This window comes from Sciurus carolinensis, chromosome 10 (genome assembly GCF_902686445.1).
Source record: "Sciurus carolinensis chromosome 10, mSciCar1.2, whole genome shotgun sequence".
Classification (NCBI taxonomy): Eukaryota; Metazoa; Chordata; class Mammalia; order Rodentia; family Sciuridae; genus Sciurus; species Sciurus carolinensis.
In genome coordinates this window covers 33,337,816-33,358,111 of record NC_062222.1, presented here as the reverse complement: position 1 = coordinate 33,358,111, position 20,296 = coordinate 33,337,816, and the positions used below count along the sequence as shown (strand labels likewise).

Here is a 20,296-nt window from a genome sequence, read left to right as displayed (position 1 = left end):
ATAAACCACTGCCCTAGGTTCACTTTTCAGAAATAGGCTCCCCTTTGTCTGCCTAGTAAGTCCCTTGAAACTTCAAAGCTATTACATTTTTGCAATTCTAAGATTCTGAGATTTTAAGATTTTTGAGATTTATTTTATTTCCACAAGAGACTGTTCAGGGGGAAATAAGGAATACAGACTAATTAAAGACTTTTTAGCAGTTAACTATTGGTACTATGTGAGTGAGCTCCCAATAAGTGAGCCAAATGAAGCCAGTATGCATTCTTTCATTATTTTTCAATAAATACTTACTAAATTTGTGCACTTCACAAAATATGATGTGGAGAGGGAACACAGAGAATCATAATTGGAGGCATTCGTCTGTAATCTCCATGAAGCCAAGAACACTGTCTTGCCTTCCATGGAGGCAGTAGGGTAGGTCAGGCAGAAGTCTGTGAAATCCACATTGGTCACTTATTTCTTCCTCTTAGGCTGCCAGTTTGGATTATTTTGATTAGAGACTTTATATTATGAAGTATATTAGCATTGTTCTGGGGTGTCTTATCAGGTTACCTAAAAGGCTTTATTTTATAGCAACTTGTTAATTCAAGGAGCAGAGAAACCAGTACATTTTAGAATGGGAAATTCTATAAGATATGTAAAAATAATTTTTGAAAAATGTTTAAAATATTTTTAATGATCAAAAAATAATCAGTCTGTCAGAATTAATTTATTGAAAGGGAACTGAGTTCCATGAAAAAGTGTGAGTTTAAATAGCTTTAGGATTTGTTATATTTGATTCTGTTAACTATAAACAGAGTTGCATTTTGCTGTAACCATTGTTTATCTTATTTTTGTCAATTTCCTTTTAATAAAATCCCTATTATTGGGGAAAATAAAATTGATGGAAATTCTATGTAGAACTATTAATTCACAGTAAGTTAAACAAAAGACAAGTTTCTAGAGATAGTTTTCTTTTAGATATAAATGAACATTAGCTTATTTATAATCTTATTTAATGACAAGTTAAAATAGTGTCTCACTATATTGTAAGAAAGCATTTAAGAAAATTTTATTATAAGCTTATTTCATTCCCATTTAAGATTTATTTGTGTAGTATAAATTCATTATATAAATCAGAATCATAAAATGTAAAAATTATTGTTTTTGTTTGTATGCTCTTTTAAAATCTTTATAGGAAGGCGGGTGTGCCTTTGGCAAGAGGTTATTTTCATGCAGTTCTGTTTGTTCAAATTATAGAACATGAATTTTCCTGTCTTAAAAATAGATTGCCACTTGCTTAGTGATTCTCCCTAGAGTCTGAGATAGAGTGATGCTTGACTGCTGGTACTTATCCAGAGGTGTGGTGTATGGGTTTAAGCATTGTATCCATCCAACCAGATTCCCAGGTCCAAATATATCATAGTATTAAAAATATTTGTACTTATCCATAAAGAAATACCACTATGAATTGACTTGTGATTCAGTAATATTAAAGAAAGTAGAGATTCTTTCTTGAATTGGCATATATTGATATTTATTTTGTAAATGTGGAATCTAGAGAAAGAGCAATCAATGATTGCCATTTACAGAAGCAGAGGCACAAGGAGCCTGTGCTTTTTGCTAGATGTATACGTGGGAGGGACACTATTCACATTTTTCATTGTTCATCAACTGCTCTGCTGGTCATATTTGCATGCTTACTACTGTAATAGGCACCTGTTGTCATGGCAGCAAGGAACAAAAATGATATACATTGTTTCACAAGGTGAACATTCCCAAGTGGTCCAGGTGCCAGTGTGGGAGAACACAGTGGGCTTTGGCTCTTTGTAGCTCACAGAGAGGCTCCATCTGTATTGACAAGTATCCTGGGGACTGTGGGCTTGTCCAACATTACTCTTCCCTGTGACCTGGTGTACCTTTACACACTCCTTAGGCTACTAGGACTCAACTCTAATTACATTTGTAAACTTGTAACCATACACTGATGTACATCCAGAGAAACTCATGTACAAGGATATTCCAATTGGCATTGTAGAACATTACGTTTCTCTAATTTTTAATGATTACTTTTAAAAACAAATTAATAGTCCACATGGAGAAGCATTGGTCTAATATACTGTTTCTCTACAGATTTCTTACCTTTATGCTTTTGCCTGTTTTCTAGCTAATACTGCCTGGCTCTTAAAACCCAACTGTAATCACCTGTCCTTCATGAGTTTTTCCTTGAACTCATACAATGGAGTTCTTTGTGTTTCTGTTAAACCCCTTACAACCAATATTTACTGAATGCAGTATCATTTAACATGCAGTACAAATGTACTTGCTTTTTTGGCAGTATTGCTTGGGCCACTCCAACTAAGAGACAGGGTCAGGAATGACTAGACGCATGGATCTCAAAGTCATGAACATCTGGGTTTGAATTCTGAGTTCTGCCCTTTATGAGTTGAGGGTTCTTGGGGAAGTCAAATAACCTCTTTGTGCCTCAGTTTCCTGATTTATCAAGTGGAACTATTGCTACAACCTAATCTCTTAAAGTTACAATGAAGAGTAAAAGAAATAATACATGACTCCTGGTACATACTAAGCACTTGATATATGGCTATTATATTTTCCATTATTAATATTAGCAACATATTTAGTATATTTTCTTTTCACTTTCATAGTTTTTAATTGAAATTGTATATAAGATGAGTTTATTCCTGTTCATCTTAATGGATTCTTCCTTATATCTGCCCTTTTCCTTTCCTATTCAGTGAGATTTGACTTTCCATTCAAGGATCTTCTTGTGGGTTAGTCCAGTTTTAGCCTGGTGACAACTTCCTTGCTGGGGTGAATGCCTACATGGATGGTTGTGCCCTTAGCCCTTTCCCGCTGTACCTATTCAATGTACATGCTGGTGAACCAGAACTCTTTGCCAATATGCTGACCTTTATAGTGTTTTTGGACAATATGAACTTCACCATCCTTTCAGATGGGCATGAATGAAGCACTGTACTTTTGCTTCAGCTCTTTGAATAAAGTGGAAGACACATCTTCCTGCAATTGTGGGGAGGTACATCAAAATGCCTTTTATGGTTCTTGCTTTGTTCAGAAGTCACAAAGCCCCTGAACTTTATTTTGGATGTTGCTGTTTCAGTGATGGTCACAAAAAGGAAGAGCTAATATATTTTTATTGCCTTTGTTTGAGCATTGCCTGCAATTCATTGTTTAATCACATTGTTTTGAGGAAAAAGAAGATGTAAAGAAGCTAACCCAATTACTTGATAGACTGATTTTTGGAAACACAGCTAGAATGGGTGGTATGCATGTGGTTTGCAAGTCACTGGGTTTCTGTAGATTTCTAATGGGTCTTGGGGAGCCAAGTCCTTAGAGTCTGGGTGCCCTCATTTAAACTCTAAGCAAATCATGAATCACTCATAAGATACTTTTTTCCTATAGGCAAAACTAGGGCTACAAAAGGAAAATGGAATTAAAAAAAAAAAAAAAAACTTCAGAAGGAAATATATCTAAAAAAAATATCCACTGGTCCCTCGCCACACAATTGATTGGAACACGCGGGTTTTTCTTAGTATAATTTTAGTTAGGTAAACACTGAAAAGATATATTTTACTAAAAAAGGAAAGGCTGATTTTATGGAAAATTGTGGTTGGCAATCTTCTTCATATATGGAAGAGCAATTTTTCAAAAGTATTTATTTGTTTTAAAGAATAAGAAGATGTCAATTCAGTACGACCATACTGGTGACTAACACTCACAATTGCTTAAGTGACAAAATTCATATCCAAATAGCCTTCTTTGTAGGATAAATTAACAGAGAACAGAGGCATACAGATACGGCACACAGATATGAACTACAATGCTTACTTCTGTAATAATTAAATGAAATGATTATTTTAATGTGTGCACTAAACAAGTATATTGAAACCATGTTATGGATTCATAGCTATGTAGGATATGCTTTATTAGGCTTTAAAAAATAGGTAAGCTGTCTTAAATGGAAGCAGGAATATGTTCAATATATAACTAAAACAGCTGCCAACCAAAATGATACTGAATTTAAGGAAGTGGATTATAGTTTTGTGGTCAAATCATTCCTGGTGTATTGAATAGGAATTCAGAGGATGACTATAAAAAATTCTGAGAAGAGTTAGCATGATTTAAGAGGTATAGAAGCACTTGCTAGACCCTGGCAACAATACAAAGACATAATTTAGTATAGTTGGAAGATAAGGAAAACAAAGTAAGATTATTTGAGACCTCACAATCTGATTTTGCATCTCTGGGTATACACACACACAGACACACACATTCAACATGTGAGTAAAGTAAGCATTAACATTTTGTAGAAGAGAAGTTGAGCTGAACACACACACCCATTTTTAATAATGTCTGTTAGACATGAATGGCACAACAGTTGGCCAGGCAAATGGTAAAATCATCACAGACTGTTGAGTGATTCAAAATTAGATCACAGAAAGAATTTAAAAATATACTGTAGGAAACAATCTAATGTTGGTAAAGCAAAAAAATTTTTAAAAAAATTACATAAGTCTTTTCCACCTCTAACTTTGAATATTTTCATGTCATTTGAAAATAGCAATATACAGAATTTATAAAAGTATCAGGTCAGGACCTAATGAGTATATTATTTAACATTAATATATTTACTATGCATGGCTTTTGCTAGTTTGGGTCTGAAATGCCCCCTGAAGGCCCATGTGTTGAAGGCTTGGTCCTTAGCTTTGTACTTTTGGGAGGTGATGGAACCTTTAGGAGGTGGGGCCTGATGGAAGAAGTGAGGTCACTGGGGGTGTGCCCTTGAAGGGGATATTGGGACCCAGTTAATACTTCTTCCTCTCTCTTGTTTCCTGGACATGAGGGGAGTGGTTTTGCTTCAACACATTCTCCTGCTGTGATGTGCCATCCCAGGCCCAAAGCAGTAGGTCTGATTGACCTCTAAAACAATGAACCAAGATAAACCTTTTTTCTTTATAAATTAATTTTCTAAGGTATTTGTTATAGTGATGGAAAATGAACTAACACAGCTTTTTTGTAGAAACAATACAAATGTAGCTATGTCCTAGTCCTTTCCCCACCACTATGAATGGACAATGAAGGAGGTTAGGTTCAGAGCTGTTTTAAGATATTTGGTAGGTTCTTGTCCTTAAGTATTAAATTCTAAACACATATAGTTAATATAATAGATCTTATTGTTTTGACCAAATTTTAAAAAGATTTTTTTTCTTCATTTACAGATGTCAAATATAATTGAACGTGAGCATATGGTGCTGGAAAAATTTTATAAACATTCTTTGATAATAATTAATGTTTATAAAGGGAAAATTGGGCAAGAAGGTGCTTCTAGAAAAATTATTTTTCATGTTCTCTTTGACCTTAAATAGTTGGCAATCAGATGCAGTCTTTTTTATAATTTGATTTCTCATACATTGAATGACCTGGAGGTACTATATGAAATGAATGAAATCGTTGGAGGAGAAAGGCTAAATAAATTTTTCTAATAGTTTTAAATTTATGCTTTTTTTAATTTCACGTACTCTTCTATTCTAGTAATTTGTTTGAGATACCTGGGCTCATCCTACCTAGGCTGATGTCAAAACAAATGTGCTTTAATCGGTGGTAACTTATTGTTATCTGGAGTGGTCATTTAATTTTGCAAAGTTCAAAAACTGGGCAAATGATCTTCCTTTGTTTTCTGGACGTAAATGAATTTCATATCAAGTGGCATTCTCTGAGAACAGGAATAGTGACCTTTTGGATAAACCATTGGTTAGACTTATGGCCTACAGATGAGCTGACTGAAGACAATCCCTATTGCTCACTGACCACCCCTGCCATATATCATCAGCTTTATAGAAGCTTCTGAGAAAATTGGCCTGTGATAGCTTCTCTTCTAGTCCCTGCTCTTCAAAGCATGAAATTTGACACAAAATCCATTTACATTCAGAAAACAGAGAAGAAGTTCATTTGACCAGTTATTGAAGTTTGCTGTGGTGGAAAGGCAAAGGTAAATGACCGCTTCATTTTCTTTGGAAGTAGTGAAGGTAAGGAGGTGCTGGCCATGGGGAACATTTGCATTGTTGTCCAGTTCACTGATGGGCTGTAGTAGATATTCAATCAATGTTTATTGAATTTTAATGTGAGATGATTCCCAAGTAGGCTAAATTTTGGCACTGCATTTCTGTATTATTTTCTAAGTAACTCACCTCCCAGAGTAATCAGCCCTATGGGGGCAGCAAAAACTCAGAAAGAAGAGAGAAGCATGGGAATTAAATGTCAAAAGAATAGAAGTGTCTGTCCAACCATATTTTGAATTATAAACATAGATACAATATTTGGTCTCAAATATTCAACGTAATGTGCTGGGGGAAAATGTGGAATTTTGGAAACAAACGAATCTGTGCCTGTAGCCTAGCTCTGTTACTTACTAATATTCTACCCCGGGCAGTTTACTTAACCTCTCAGAAGCTCAGTTTTTCTTCTTATAAGATGGGGTCATTGCCCTTTATTTTGGAATCTTGTTATCTATGTGTGTCTCAACAATAGCAGCCTTAGTTTTCAATTTTTTCTGGCATTGCTTTATTCAGCTTTCTAGTACTGTAACAAATATCTGAAACAATAATCTTATAAGAGAAAAAGTTCATTTGGACTCATGGTTTTGTAAGTTTTAATCCATGGTTGGTCTTGTTGCTTTTGGATCTGTGGTAAACCAGTACATCATGGGTATTGCATGGCAGAGGAAGGGTCTGGAGTCCTAATATCCACTTCAAAGGCACATCATTGTTGACCTAAAACCTCCACTAGGCTCATTTCCTAAAGGATCTACCTCTCCCAATTTTGCCATGCTGGGGACTAAGTCTTTGACACATGAGTCTTTGAGACCATTCAAAGTCCAAACCATAGTAAGTGTCTCCTAGAAGCTTGCTAGAAGGTATACAAACATTTTCATTCATCTTCCTACCAGCTATGCAATGAAGATAGTACCATTTCTGTTATTTCATGATTAAATGGAAAGAGAGTATTATAGAGTAATCTGCACAAGACTGTGGAGCTAAGTGTGAGAGCAGAGAATTGACTTTAAATTTACTTAATTCCTAAGTTTAGGCTTTTTTTTACCCTGATTAATATTTATTTATTTTTCATTCCCCAAATGGAATTACATAGTTTTCTAATTAATCTGTTTATCCTCTTCTGTAAAGTAGCAGTTCCTGTTACCCATAATAAACTCCAAGTATCAAAATAGTTTTTATTATTGCTCTCCTATTCAGAATCTAACTCCACATAGGTAATGTTTTTAGTTTTTATTATTGAATCTAATATCTTTCCAATAGACTTCTATATTATTTCAGATTAGCTACTGACATACTGAAGTCCAATGCAATAAACTCGTAGGTCAATGAGATTTTGAATAATCCAACCTGAGGGAGAAAGCAAGATGTTACCTCCTGGGTAAGTAAAAGTACAGCAGTGTCTTTTCTTTCCTGAATGGAGTCAGAGATCCTGCTGGCCACGAGTCTGTGTGTGATGTCAGTGGGAACTTTGAATACTTAGGGTGGAGATGCCTAACTTGGATGATCTGACCCTGGAGCTATTAGCAGAAGCTGGAAATGCTTAGAGCCATGGCTGAGTCAGAAGCCTGTGAACTCTGGACTTATTCTGACAGTTGCCTTTAATTGAAGGATTCTGGCAAGTCAGCTATTCAGACAGTACCATCTCTATGGAAATCTTTTGACTTTCCCAAGTTTTATTTTTTTGCTCAGCTTCTTGGATTTTGTTTCTGTTTTCCATTTTCAGATTTATAATCGCCTGGATACAAATTGCTGTGGATTCAGACCACGCAAGGAAGATGCCTGTGTACGGAATGGATTGAGGCCAAACTGCGATGACCAAAATTCTGCGACTCTAGCACACATTATCCAGAGAAAGCATGACCCGAGGCATTTGGTCTTTATAGACAATAAGGGTTTCTTTGACAGAAGTGAAGATAACTTAAACTTCAAATTGTTAGAAGGCATCAAAGAGTAAGTTTTGTGAGGGAATAACATCCTTGGGACATGGCATTTGTGTTAAATGAGTGGTAAGCGTCTGAGAAAACTCACACCCTATGTCCAATGGATTTAACTCTTGAAAGGAACTGTGAATGTGAATCTGGGAGTCGCGGTCAGGAGAAGGGAAAGATGTCCAGAGTGCATAGGGGCATCAGTTAACAACCTGCATGGTTGTGTTGCTTGGTCCTCATTATGAAAATCCATATTGGTTAAGATGGAAGACCACAGGATGCCTGGAATAGGAAGTGGCCAAGGAGGAATAAGTGGGTGGCAGAGGTCATGTTATTAGGGCATGTGATAGGACATGGGGGGAGCTAACAGATAATGCAGATATTGCCATGGCAGGATGTCCAGATTCATATAAACTCAAGTGACTTTATGAGTGCTGTATAAAACTAGAGCCAATCTGGTGTGAGGGGCACAATATCAAAGGACAGCTGGCTATTTAAGTCAGGTAGGAGGCCTCTTTTTTTTTTTTTTTTTTTTTTGTACCAGGGATTGAACCCAGGTGTGCTTAACCACTGAGCAACATCCCCCGTCCTTTTCATTTTTTACTTTGAGACAGGGTCTCGCTAAGTTGCTCAGGGCCTTGGTAAATTGTTGATACTGACTTTGATCAGGTAGGAGAGTTTTGGGGCACTTGAAAATTCTTTAAATAGACAAAGATTTTGGAGGAAAGTATTTAACATCTAAAAGGGAAGTCTGATGAGAACTGATAAGGGAAGAAGTACTGCTATACTCAGGAATGACCAAGAATTCCGGGGTGACCTAAAAAATCTGGGGACATCTGGCAGAACTTAGAAAGAATGCAGAGTGAAGTGGGGACATATGGGGAACTAGAGGAGTTCTGTTTTGCAGAAGTTAAAAATACAATAGGAAGGTGGATAGAAGTAAAGCACATTGTACACACATGTGAAACTGTCACAATGAAACCCCATTGTTTTGTACGATTAATTTGCTCTATTCATTGTAAATATAAACACAATGGGGTGCTTATGGAATACTTGATCTTACAATTTATTTGAAAACGGGCAATTGACACAGTTAATAGGGGCAGGAACCAGCTATAAAGTTTGAGCTATTCAAACCTAGCATGGTAACTGACTATATTTCAAGGTCCACCTTATAGTAGTTGGAACCACCTTCTCTTTGCATCCTACCTTAGTCAGAAAACAAATTGACTAGGGCACTGAGGTAAGTTGGAGGCTTACAAATACAGTGGTGCTTTAGTAAAATAGCAAACCAGTTCTGTGAAGTTAAATGACTGCTGAAAGCATACCAGCAAGTCTAAAATTAAGCCTGGCAAAGAGGCTACGGTAGGAGGACATTAAGTTTGAGGCCAGCCTGGGTCACAGTGAGACATCACCTAAAAAAAAAAAAAAAAAAATAGAATAAAGTTGAGGTTAGAACCCAGTTCTTCCAAATCCAAGCCCAGTATTTTTTCTTATAATAATAAATGGTGCTCATGCTTGGTAAATATTATTTAAGGCTTGAATGTAGCTTGATAGAGAGCTTGCCTACCATGTGAGACCCTGGGTTCAATTTCCAGCGTGGTGTAAAACAAAACTCAAAATAAAACAAAAACACCTAAAATTTCATGTTCATAATATTCTGAAACACATTTTGATTATTCTTCCTGAACGCTATGACTTAGGTAATGTGGATTTTATGTACTTTAAAGATTAAAGGCAATACTATTCCTGTGAATTTTGTGGGACAAATTTGTGAGACAAATTTCATGAGGTTTTGTCATTTCCTCCTGTCCTATTGACTATTGATATCTGTTCTTTATGCTCTGTTTTTTTTTTTTTTTAATTTTTGATATCAGGATTTGAACTTGGGGGCACTTAACCATAGAACCACATTTCCAGCCCCCACCTTTTTCTTAAATTTTTATTTTGAGACAGGGTCTTGCTGAGTTGGCTAGGGTCTTGCTAAGTTGCTCAGGCTAGCTTTGAACTTTTGATCTTCCTGCCTCAGTCTCCTGAGCTTCTGGGATTATAGGCATGAACCACCTTGCCTGACTTCATGTCCTGTTTTTGTATTGAAGGTAGAATATGTGACAGATTCTGTTTTTTGAGTGTCTAAATTAAGAGAATTTTATGTATAGGAAAATTTACTTTCCTAAGACATCACTTACTTAATTGATATTACAGGGCCTTAAGTTTCTTCTCTGAATTAAAAGTGCCTGTAGAAAATATTCCTTCCACTTCAAACATTCATATAGATATGATACTCTTGTTTGTTCTTTCGTAGCAGATTTTTAACTTCAAGTACGTTGTGAGGAACATTGGGTTTAAAGCTAAATCTTTGAATATATAATTCACATATTGAAAAGCTAAAATGAAGACTTTACTAATTTCAGATTTATGCATTGTATTTCTATTAATTAGTGTAATGCAATGACCAGTGATATTTTTATTTTCCTTTATGAAAATGATTAGTCACTAAAGAGACTAATGGTTTTAACAGTTTCATCTCATATATTCTGCCACAGCTAAATTAGTTGAAACACTATAGAATTTGTAAATCATGGATTATTAATACTTCATAGAGTAAAAACGCTACTCAATTAATACTGTAGCTCACTAGATTATATAATAAATGCCTTTGGGAAACTCAGAGCACCTTGTAAGCATTATTTAATTCATTCCATGTTTCAGACTCATTAAGCATGCCTAGCTCTGTGGCCTTTGGTTTTCCAGCAGGATCAGAAGGGCTAAAACTCATAGATCCCTTGCATCCATACATCCTATGTTCCATCCTCACTGTGACCCATCAAAAATTGGAAAAGGTGGCTGGGCACTGTGTTGTACACCTATAATCTCAGCATCTTGGGAGGATGAGGCAGGAGGATCGCAAGTTCAAAGTCAGCCTCAGCAACCTAGTGAGACCCTGTCTCAAAAAATAAGTAAGTAAGTAAATAAATAAATAAAAGGAAAGGGCTAAGGAAATGACTCAATGGTTAAGAACTCTGGGTTCAATCCCTGGTATTAAAAAAAAATTTGGAAGAGGTGCTTAGAGGGTCTGAAACTTTTGGCAATGCATACTCTTTAAGCAAGTATATATTCTTTTCATAGTTTTAAAGGTATAATTGGGTTTATTTTAAAATTACTATTAACCATAATATTTTATAATATTTTCATCAATATTTTAATGAAACCTGAGAGAGACCAAATGGAATTTCGTGCCCTTTTAAGGTAATTCAACAAAGACTCTTCTAAATTGGCCTTAGGTTTTCCAGAGAGATTTCTTTTATGCAGTGACTTGGTTTTAACACTTGTTTCACTAAATTTATTTGCAAACAGTTTGTGCAGGTCAGCTTTCCATTACTGTAATAAATACCTGAGATAATCAATTTATTAAAATAAGTTTCTTTTGGCTCACGGTTTTGGAGGTTTCATTCCATGACTGATGGGTTCTGTTGCCTGTGGTGGCACAGCATACCATGGTGGGAATGCATGGAGGAGTAGTCCCATCTACCTCATGGCCAAGAATCTGAAGAGAGAGGTAAAGGAAGAGGCAGGGCCCCACGATCCCCTGCAGGGGTAACCATCTAAAACCTCCCACTAGTCCCATGTTTAAAAGGTTCCATTGTCTCCCAATAGTACTACCCTGAGGACCAAGCCCTTAACATGTAGGTCTTTTGGGGGGCATTGTAGATCAAAACTATGTCCCACTTTAACCCTCCACTAAATAAAATGCTCCCAATAATCCCAAATGTATTTAGTAAAATGAGAAATTTTCCTTTCTCAATTGTGTAACTTCTACTCATGGAGAGCTCCGTTCTGAAACTCAGCATTTTTCTTCTCACATTTCCTTACACAAAATCCCAACTTGTCACTTGTGAGGATACTGACGAGATAGAGCTCAGATTGAGGAAAGTATTCTTGCTTATCTATTGGAAGCCTAATTCTATGCCACTCTTCGCCTACAAATAAATGACCTTAAGTAAGATGTTACTATGTCAGGTTCTGAATGGCTTAGGAAATTCAGTTCACCTGAAAGATGTGCTTCTATGTTATCATTAAGAGAAGTGTCAGCTTGGCAGTGATGGAAGTGTTTTCGTTCTCTAGGTATCATTTGATTATGTGATCTATGCCAGATGAATGAATGGCAGAGCAATTGGGAAAGGACTCATATTTCCAAGCAATTACTAAGAATGAAATATCACATTGTCTTTTCAGGTTTCCTGAATCTGCAGTTTCTGTTCTGAAGAGCCAGCATTTACGGCAGAAACTCCTTCAGTCTCTGTTTCTTGATAAGGTTTACTGGGAAAGTCAAGGTGGTAGACAAGGAATTGAAAAGCTTATTGATGTAATAGAACAGAGAGCCAAAATTCTTATTACCTACATCAATGCACATGGGATCAAAGTGTTACCTATGAATGAATGACATAAAGGACTCTGTCTAGGGTGCTAGATGTGTTTATGCATTTTTGTTTGTTTTTAAATCAAGAATATCAACCTCAAGTCCTTCTAGGAATGAGACAGTATATATGAATATAATAACATAAATGAATTTAACCAAGTAGATATGACAACTATGAACACCATTTGTAGACTTCAAAAGGTTTAAAAACACATTCAACTCAAAAATATTCATTGATATTTTTGAATGACATGACAAGTGTGTCTCAACACCTGGTTATAGAATAGTTCCAATTATTATTCCAACTAGTTTGTAAAAGCACTTGTTATGTCACTTAATACAGCAGTATTAACCAGAGGTACTGACTCCTTTAATAAAACATATTTTATGCCTTAGCTGACCAACTACTAATGACTTATCTGATCAGCTACTAATGGGAATGATTCTTGAGGTTCTTCTGTCGCTGATTTTTAGACCACAGTCCTAGCACTGCCAAAGGCAATTCTACATTGGGAAATTGAGGCATGTGATCTGTGAAAGCAGTCAAGGCTCTAAATGTGTTCTAAATAGATTTGGTGGATGAATTACAAAACCACCGGTATATTTTTTACAGTTTCTAAATAATCAGCCATCTCCAAGCAGTGAGAATAGCATTCTATTGTTGTTTTAGAAATTTACTTTGTTGTCAGTATGGAAATATCTTATCTAACCGTGTATATGTTAGTTAGCTTTGCTCTCTGTGTTGATCCAATTTATGTCTAGTGTTTTAGAAATTAAACAATTTCTTTTTTTGTTTGTTTGTTTGTTTTTGTACTGGGGATTGAACCCAGGGCTGCTTAACCACTGAGCCACATCCCCAGTCCTTTTAAATATTTTATTTAGAGACAGGGTCTCGCTAAGTTGTTTAGTGCCTCGCTGAGTTGCTGAGACTGGCTGTGAGCTCATGATCCTCCTGCCTCAGCCTCCAGGGCTGCTGGGATTACAGGTGTGCACCACTGTGCCCTGGTGAAGTTAAACAATTCTAAAGTCTGAAGTTACCTATTGAAAATATAATTAGTATTTTTTTCAACAAATGCTTTTTAAAACTTTGTCATTTTACGAAGGATATAATTTCTGTATATTTTATTAATAGTAGTGGTTTTTGTTCTATGCAGTTATATTTAATCTGATCTAATTGGTTTTGCCCAGATAAGGACAATAGGTCTAAATACTGAGTGTGTTTAAATTTATTGTCTAGTTTATTTCAGTATGAGAAGTACAGGTAGAATAATTTAAAACTTGACTCTGATCAGTTCTGCTCAATGAGAGAATACAACTACAATCAAAACAATGAATTCGGACAATATTAACCCACAATTAATTACCCCCAAACTTCCTCTGAGAACTTTATAATGAGTTTGGAAGGTCTTGAACATAATCGTATCCATCTGTTGGATCTTCATGTTCTTGGAAATTACCCAAGATCATCTTGTATCATAGGTACTCATAAAAAGACTTCAAATGTAGAACAAACCATCATTTCCCTCCCACTCTCACCCATTCTGCTTATTTAAAAGTTAATTTACTGGCTGGGATATAATTCAATGGTAAAGCCCTTGCCCTGGGTTCCACAACAGCAAAAACAAAACAAACAAACAAATGAAAACAGAAAACAAAGCAAGCAAAATTTAAAAAGCAAATAAAACTAGGGGTAAGTGTTATTTCTTGAGTTTTTCTTTCCCTGAATATTGAAAAATACAAATTATGAATGTTCGTAATAAATTCTATTGTCTCTTTCCTCAGTCCTGTCTGTTATTGCTAATATGCAAGGCCTTTTCTGTGTTCTGATCAAGGGTAACTCAATATCACTGTTATTTAGAACCATTAAAGGCATTAAATTACAGGTTGGATTTTAAAAGAACAAATATATAAATTTTAATTTATAAAAACTTATAGAGGAAATTGTAAAAATAGCATGTTAAGTACAAGAGAAGATGGACCAAGGAGAGAGCGTTCATTTGATTACCAATTTATAACTTGTCTACTCAACTTCAATACTTAGTACTCTTATTTGCTGCATATATCTTCTGCAAGTTGATCTTGGATAATTATTCTCTGATTTTCCCCATATGGCCTCTGTTGTCACAGATTCATAGTATTTTTGGTCCATTGAGTTCCCACTCTTCTCTGCTTTGCACCTTCTCTCATAAATCATTCTCTTAATGAAAAATTAGCCTAACAAAAGTTTGGAGACTCAAATTCTCTTTAATTGAGCTCCTGATGTGAAATAACTGTTTTTTTTTTTTATCTTGCAAGTTGCTTATACCTAGTCTTATCAAGGTAACATATTTGCAAATAGGCTTTTTAAAAAATAGAATTTATCATCTTAATCCACATTTTTGTGATACTGAGGATAGGAACTGCAAGCTCCTTAGAAGCTGTCTTTAATGTGGTCTTAAGCTACACTGCTGCTGGTTCTACTGTATGTGAATCTGACTATATTTGCCTTTAGTTATTCTAAAATACCTAATACAAAGTGAAAGGTCCAAGAACATATTATTTTAGCAACATCAGAATTTTAACAATGTATTGTGTTTTGTAATCAGTGAATAATTCATGATGTATTATTTTTGAATACTGGATAGCTGAAGGTTAAAATAGGTAACTTCTCTAATTGAAACAATGAGAACACTGTGCATTTCAAATCACTCAGATTATGCTGTAATTTGGGCCTCACAAACAATTATGTAGTTTATTTATGACATAACAAATTTTAAATAGAATAATTTTTCATGGAAAACATGCGAAAACTTACTCTGTGTGACTTTTTTCTTTAAGCTAATGAAATGAAAGCAAATATATATCATAAAAATCTGTAATAAAACATTAGATAGTAAAAACGTGTGTTATTTTTGGTAAGTGGGTTCATTTTCTTTTTTGGAGATGGGTAAGCTTTGGAACATTTAAGTATAGAAGTATAGAAGAACATTTGTTACCTCTATCCACGAATAAAGAAACAATTGAATAGTCAAGACCTTTACTGAATAATATTTGTGTGTGCCTATATTTTATATCATCATCAATGATCATTATGCTTTCTCTCAGTGTGGTGTGTGTGTGTATGTATATACATTGTCACATAAGGGTGACAAACAAATTGGTTACATATAATGTATTCTAAGAAAAGTTCACTTTTCTTGGTGTGAGTCTTACAATTATATTTAAAGTTTTACTCATAAGTTTATTGGGCACCTAGAGAGCTTATCAAAATATGTCTTAGACTTATCCTTAAAATATTTAGAATCTTTGGGCTTGTATGATAGCCTGTTTATTCTGTTGTAAGTATGCATTACTATGCATCTAACAAATAAAATACCTAGCTTTAGATCATTTGTACACTCTTATGAAATTATAATGTTCATCTGAGCATAGAATTAAATAAAGTTCATTTATAGAATTAGTTTGAAGAACATGGAAATTGTGCTTGGGTCAAATAAAAATGATAGGGATCTTTTTCTAAAAATTAAATAGTATAGTCAAGAATCAAGAACTTTCATTTATGGGAGATAATTTGACTTGTCAGAAAAATTTTCTGAAGCTGGTCTTGATTTTCTACTGAATGAGCTATTTAATAGGTTTGGGGGGCAGAGGTTAACATGGATTTTTATTACATAGAAATGTAAATAATTACTTTCTGGTGGAAAAATAAGCCTAACATTTACAATTTAGTACCATTTGGACATTAACCAGTTTTGTATCTAGTCCAGCAATTTTATCTTAATATTACATATAAATAGTTTTTGAGATAGTCTTTAAATAATTTTATAATCTTATTCTATTCATTAGTTAATTATTTGAATAGATCTTGGACACATATTTATTTCCTATTTGTATAAGTATCATTTTAACATTTTATTAAAAAATTGCTTTAATATCTGTTCCCAGGGTCATTTAATTTTATTTGCTTGAGTCATGATTTTATATTTTTGAAAACTTTATTTTACCAAGTTTTAAAAACAGTTACATAATTTTATAACTGAATTGTACCATTGGATCAGTACCTTGTTCAACACCCTCATCTTCTAGATGAAGTGAAGCATAATGACTCCCCAAATTACACAGATGTTGACCTAGAATATACAGTGTGGAAATGACTTAGAAAGTTAGAATGCCAAAACTTTCTCAGAGGTAGTTTTTTATCTACCAAGACAAAAAATTCCAACTTCAACCATGAAGGTATTACAAAAGCACATGTAGTGATTAATGTAGGATACATATTTTTATGAACCTGTTGAGAATGAAATTAATATGGAAGCTACTCATTCTATGAAACTTTTGATAATCACATTGCCCAGTTGACTGGACATCTCCCATGTGTTATGCTCTGTGCTGGACAATACAGATATACAAACTAACCAGGAAAGTTTTAATATATTAACCATCAGGTAAGACCTGTAGTTAGGCTTTAAGTTACATCCTCAGTGGCAAAAGTGTAGGAAAGCAATTTTTTAAAGAATTTTATTAGTTGATGAATATTTATTCATATGTGGTGCTGAGAATTGAACCCAGTGCCTCTCACATGCTAGGCAAGTACTCTACCACTGAGCCACAATCCCAGCCCAGAAAGCAATTCTTTTGAGGAATGTTCAGGAACAGAAATTGTTTAAATCAGGTTTTAGTAACTGATCAAAAGACCTGACAAGAACAACTTAAAGGTGGAAAAGTTTATTTTGGCTCACAGTTTCAGAGATTCAGTCCATGGTTGGCAGACTGCATAACTCTGAGCCCAAGGAAGAGAAGAATATGGGCATGGTAGAGGAAAGCACTTCAGAACATGGCAATCAAAAAGCAGAGAGAGAGAGCTGTTAGCCAAGGACAAAATATTAACCCAAAGGCCACAATCCAAGTGATCTCCTTTCTCCAGTCACACCCTTCCGCCTTCAGTTACTGCCCAGTTAATTCATATCAGTGGATTAATCCACCAATTAGTTTGTACCTCTCATAATTTAATAATTTCACCTCTAAAAATTCTTGCATTGTCTCATATGAGCTTTTGGGGAACATGTCATATCAAAAACATAACATTCCACACGGCCTTGGAAAACTCCTGCCCATCTTGCAATGCAAAATACATTTAGTTCATTTCCAAGAGTCCCATAGTCTTAATAGTTCCAGGATTTCCCAAAAGTCTAAGTCCATCATCTCCTCTGAAACTCAAGACAAACTCATACCGTGAGTCTCTCTACACAATCAAAAGCAAGTTACATATATCCAATATATAATTACACAAAATATAATTTTCATTCCACAATGGAGAAATAGGGGCATTGAAATAAGGGATGGGACCAAAGCAAGACTGAAATCCAGCTAGGAAAACAAGTCCCAAGGCTCCATATCCAGCATCTGGTGCACATGGCATTGCAATGTTCTCTCCAAAGGGCTTGTGTAGCTTTGCATCTATGGTTTTACTGGTTATAAACCACAAATTCTCTCTTGGCTTGTTTCTGCTAGATTCCTACAGTTTTCCTTGGCAGACATTCCATGTTACTGGCATCTCTGGGTCTCTACTGCAGTTTCAACTTCTTTCTCACACCTTCATATATCACCCTCTCAGGGACAGCCCTCAGGGACTCTGACCCTGCTATACTTTCCCTGACTTTCTAGGTCTTCCTTTTAAATCTCAGTGTTAGTCTCCATGACCCCAACTTCAGAATTTTGCATTCCTGCAGAACCAGTACCATGTGGTTGATATCAAGATCTGTCATCACCTTGAGCTATATTCAAGTCTCCTGGGACCAGGCTGCAGTTGCTTCTGAGTACCTGGGCAACTGAGCACTGTGAACAACTTCCTGGGCCCTCTGTGCAGGGTGTTCACACGGCCTATTCTCAAAGGAATTTTTACTTTTATACCCTTGAGCCTGAGATGGATAAGTTCTTGCCAATTCCTCAGATGCCCTCAAGCCTATCTTTCCTATTGTTTCTCTGTAAAGTACTTAGCATTTTTATTGACTGTAATCTCTTTAACAACTACAGCTTTCTTAGTTTTAGTTTTACTTGCACTTTTCTAACCAAACTTCGAGTTTTTCAAATACCTCTGTTTTGCTTTCTGCTCGTGCTTATCTCAGTAAACTTGAGTAAAAGCTGCCAGCAGTATACATGTTCCATCCTGAATGCTGTGATAACCTGAAGTTTCCTCTGCCAATTAGTCCATCACCTTTAAATTCAGTCTCACAGAAAGTCTCAGGACATGGGGGAAAATGTAGGCAACTTCTTTGCCAGAATGAAACATGAACGGTCTTTAGTCCAATTTCCACCTCATCTGAAACTTCATGAGCCAATCTTTACTATCCACAGTCCTAAAGGCATTCAGGTTTTTTGAACTCCCACCAGAATCACACATTAAGCTCTGCTTACAACAATATAAAACTCTTACAACTTGCATCTCTAAACTTCACAATTCCTATCTTCACAAACCAGGTCCCAGGGTTTTTGAACCACATAGTCAGGTTAGTCATAGCAATGGTCCCACTCCTAGTACCAATTTCTGTTTCAGTTAACTTTTCATTACTGAGACCAAGAGACATGACAAAAATAATTTGGAGGTGGATAAGTTTATTTTGTCTTATGGTGTCAGAGACTCAGTCCATTGTCAGTTGACTGCATAGTTCTGGGCGTAAGGTGAGGAAGAACATGGTGTTGGAAGGGTTTGGGGAAGGAAAGCAGCTCAGAATATGGAAACCACGAAGCAGATTAAGAGAGAGAAAGGGAGAGCTCTGCTCACCAAGGATAAACTCTGAACCCACTAGTGACCACTTCTTCCAGTCACACCTTTCCTGCCTTCAGTTACCACCCAGTTAATTCATATTAGTGGATTAATCCACCAATTAAGTTCTACATCTTATAATGTAATCATTTAACCTCTGAAAATTCTTGTCTCACACATGAATTTTTGGGGGACACCTCATATCTAAATCATAACAGAGAATTTAAGACTAGAGAGGTGTTTTGGTACTCAGAAGTTTCACTGTATCTGTAGTCTATTTTTGACCAGTACTGTTCAAAGTAATAATTCAGAGTCTTTTTGTGACTGAACAAATCAACCTAGTCACTACAATATCTTATGTGCATCTCTCTGTCCGGTGTGGTAGATGCTGGAGACAAAAGATATTCATAATGATACCATGATTAGTCAAAAATGCATTAATTTAAATTTTGTATTGTATCAGTAGCAGTAAACCTTTTATGAGCTCTGGGTCACTTTGAGAAGCTGATTAAAAGGACAGCCTGCCTATATAGTTTTCCATATAATTTCAAGGAATCCTCAGATCTGTGGATACTCATTTATGGAAATCTTCATTCTAGTAGCTATTGTCTCCCAGTCTATTGCTTTCCAGTGAAGTTAGGAGGATGGGAAATTTCATTGTGTACTCTAGAAAAATATTTGCTTAATTTTTTTTTTTTTTTTGGTAATGGGGATTGACCTCAGGGGCACTCAACCACTGAGCCCCAGCCCTATTTTGTGTTTATTTAGAGACGGGGTCTCCTTGAGTTGCTCAGTCTCACCGTTGCTGAGGCTGGCTTTGAACTCGGTTCCTCCTGCATCAGTTTCCTGAGCTGCTGGGAATACAGGTGCTTGCCACTGCACTGGGTTTTGTTTTGTTTTTATACCAACCTGAAAACTTTGGGCAAATATTATTTAATTAAAATACTTTATTCACCAATGAAATTTGAAGGATCATTCACTTTAGTGATACTTAACTATTTTCAGCCCATGCTATTAGTCCCCAATCTACTACCATTTATTCAATAAACTGTAGAATAGAATCCTTTTGAGTTTATTTTTGTTTAATGCTTTAACTTATTAAAAATTCTCAGTTCACTTATTTGCTATGATTTGT

General features: G+C 35.5%; 1 protein-coding gene and 1 pseudogene across 3 annotated transcripts in view; one reads left to right on the top strand and one right to left on the bottom strand.

The window, feature by feature from the left end:
* Gask1b (golgi associated kinase 1B) overlaps window positions 1-15,430 on the top strand; it is a 49,793-nt gene extending 34,363 nt beyond the window's left edge. For all 3 annotated transcript variants that reach the window (XM_047567376.1, XM_047567377.1, XM_047567378.1), the window contains 2 exons: window positions 7,795-8,021; window positions 12,236-15,430. In XM_047567376.1, coding sequence (XP_047423332.1) covers window positions 7,795-8,021; window positions 12,236-12,443 — 435 coding nt within the window. In that variant the 3' untranslated portion in view covers window positions 12,444-15,430. The remainder of the gene's footprint in view (window positions 1-7,794; window positions 8,022-12,235) is intronic.
* LOC124994779 (60S ribosomal protein L26-like) lies at window positions 2,669-6,953 on the bottom strand (annotated as a pseudogene).
* Window positions 15,431-20,296: the final 4,866 nt, after the last annotated feature.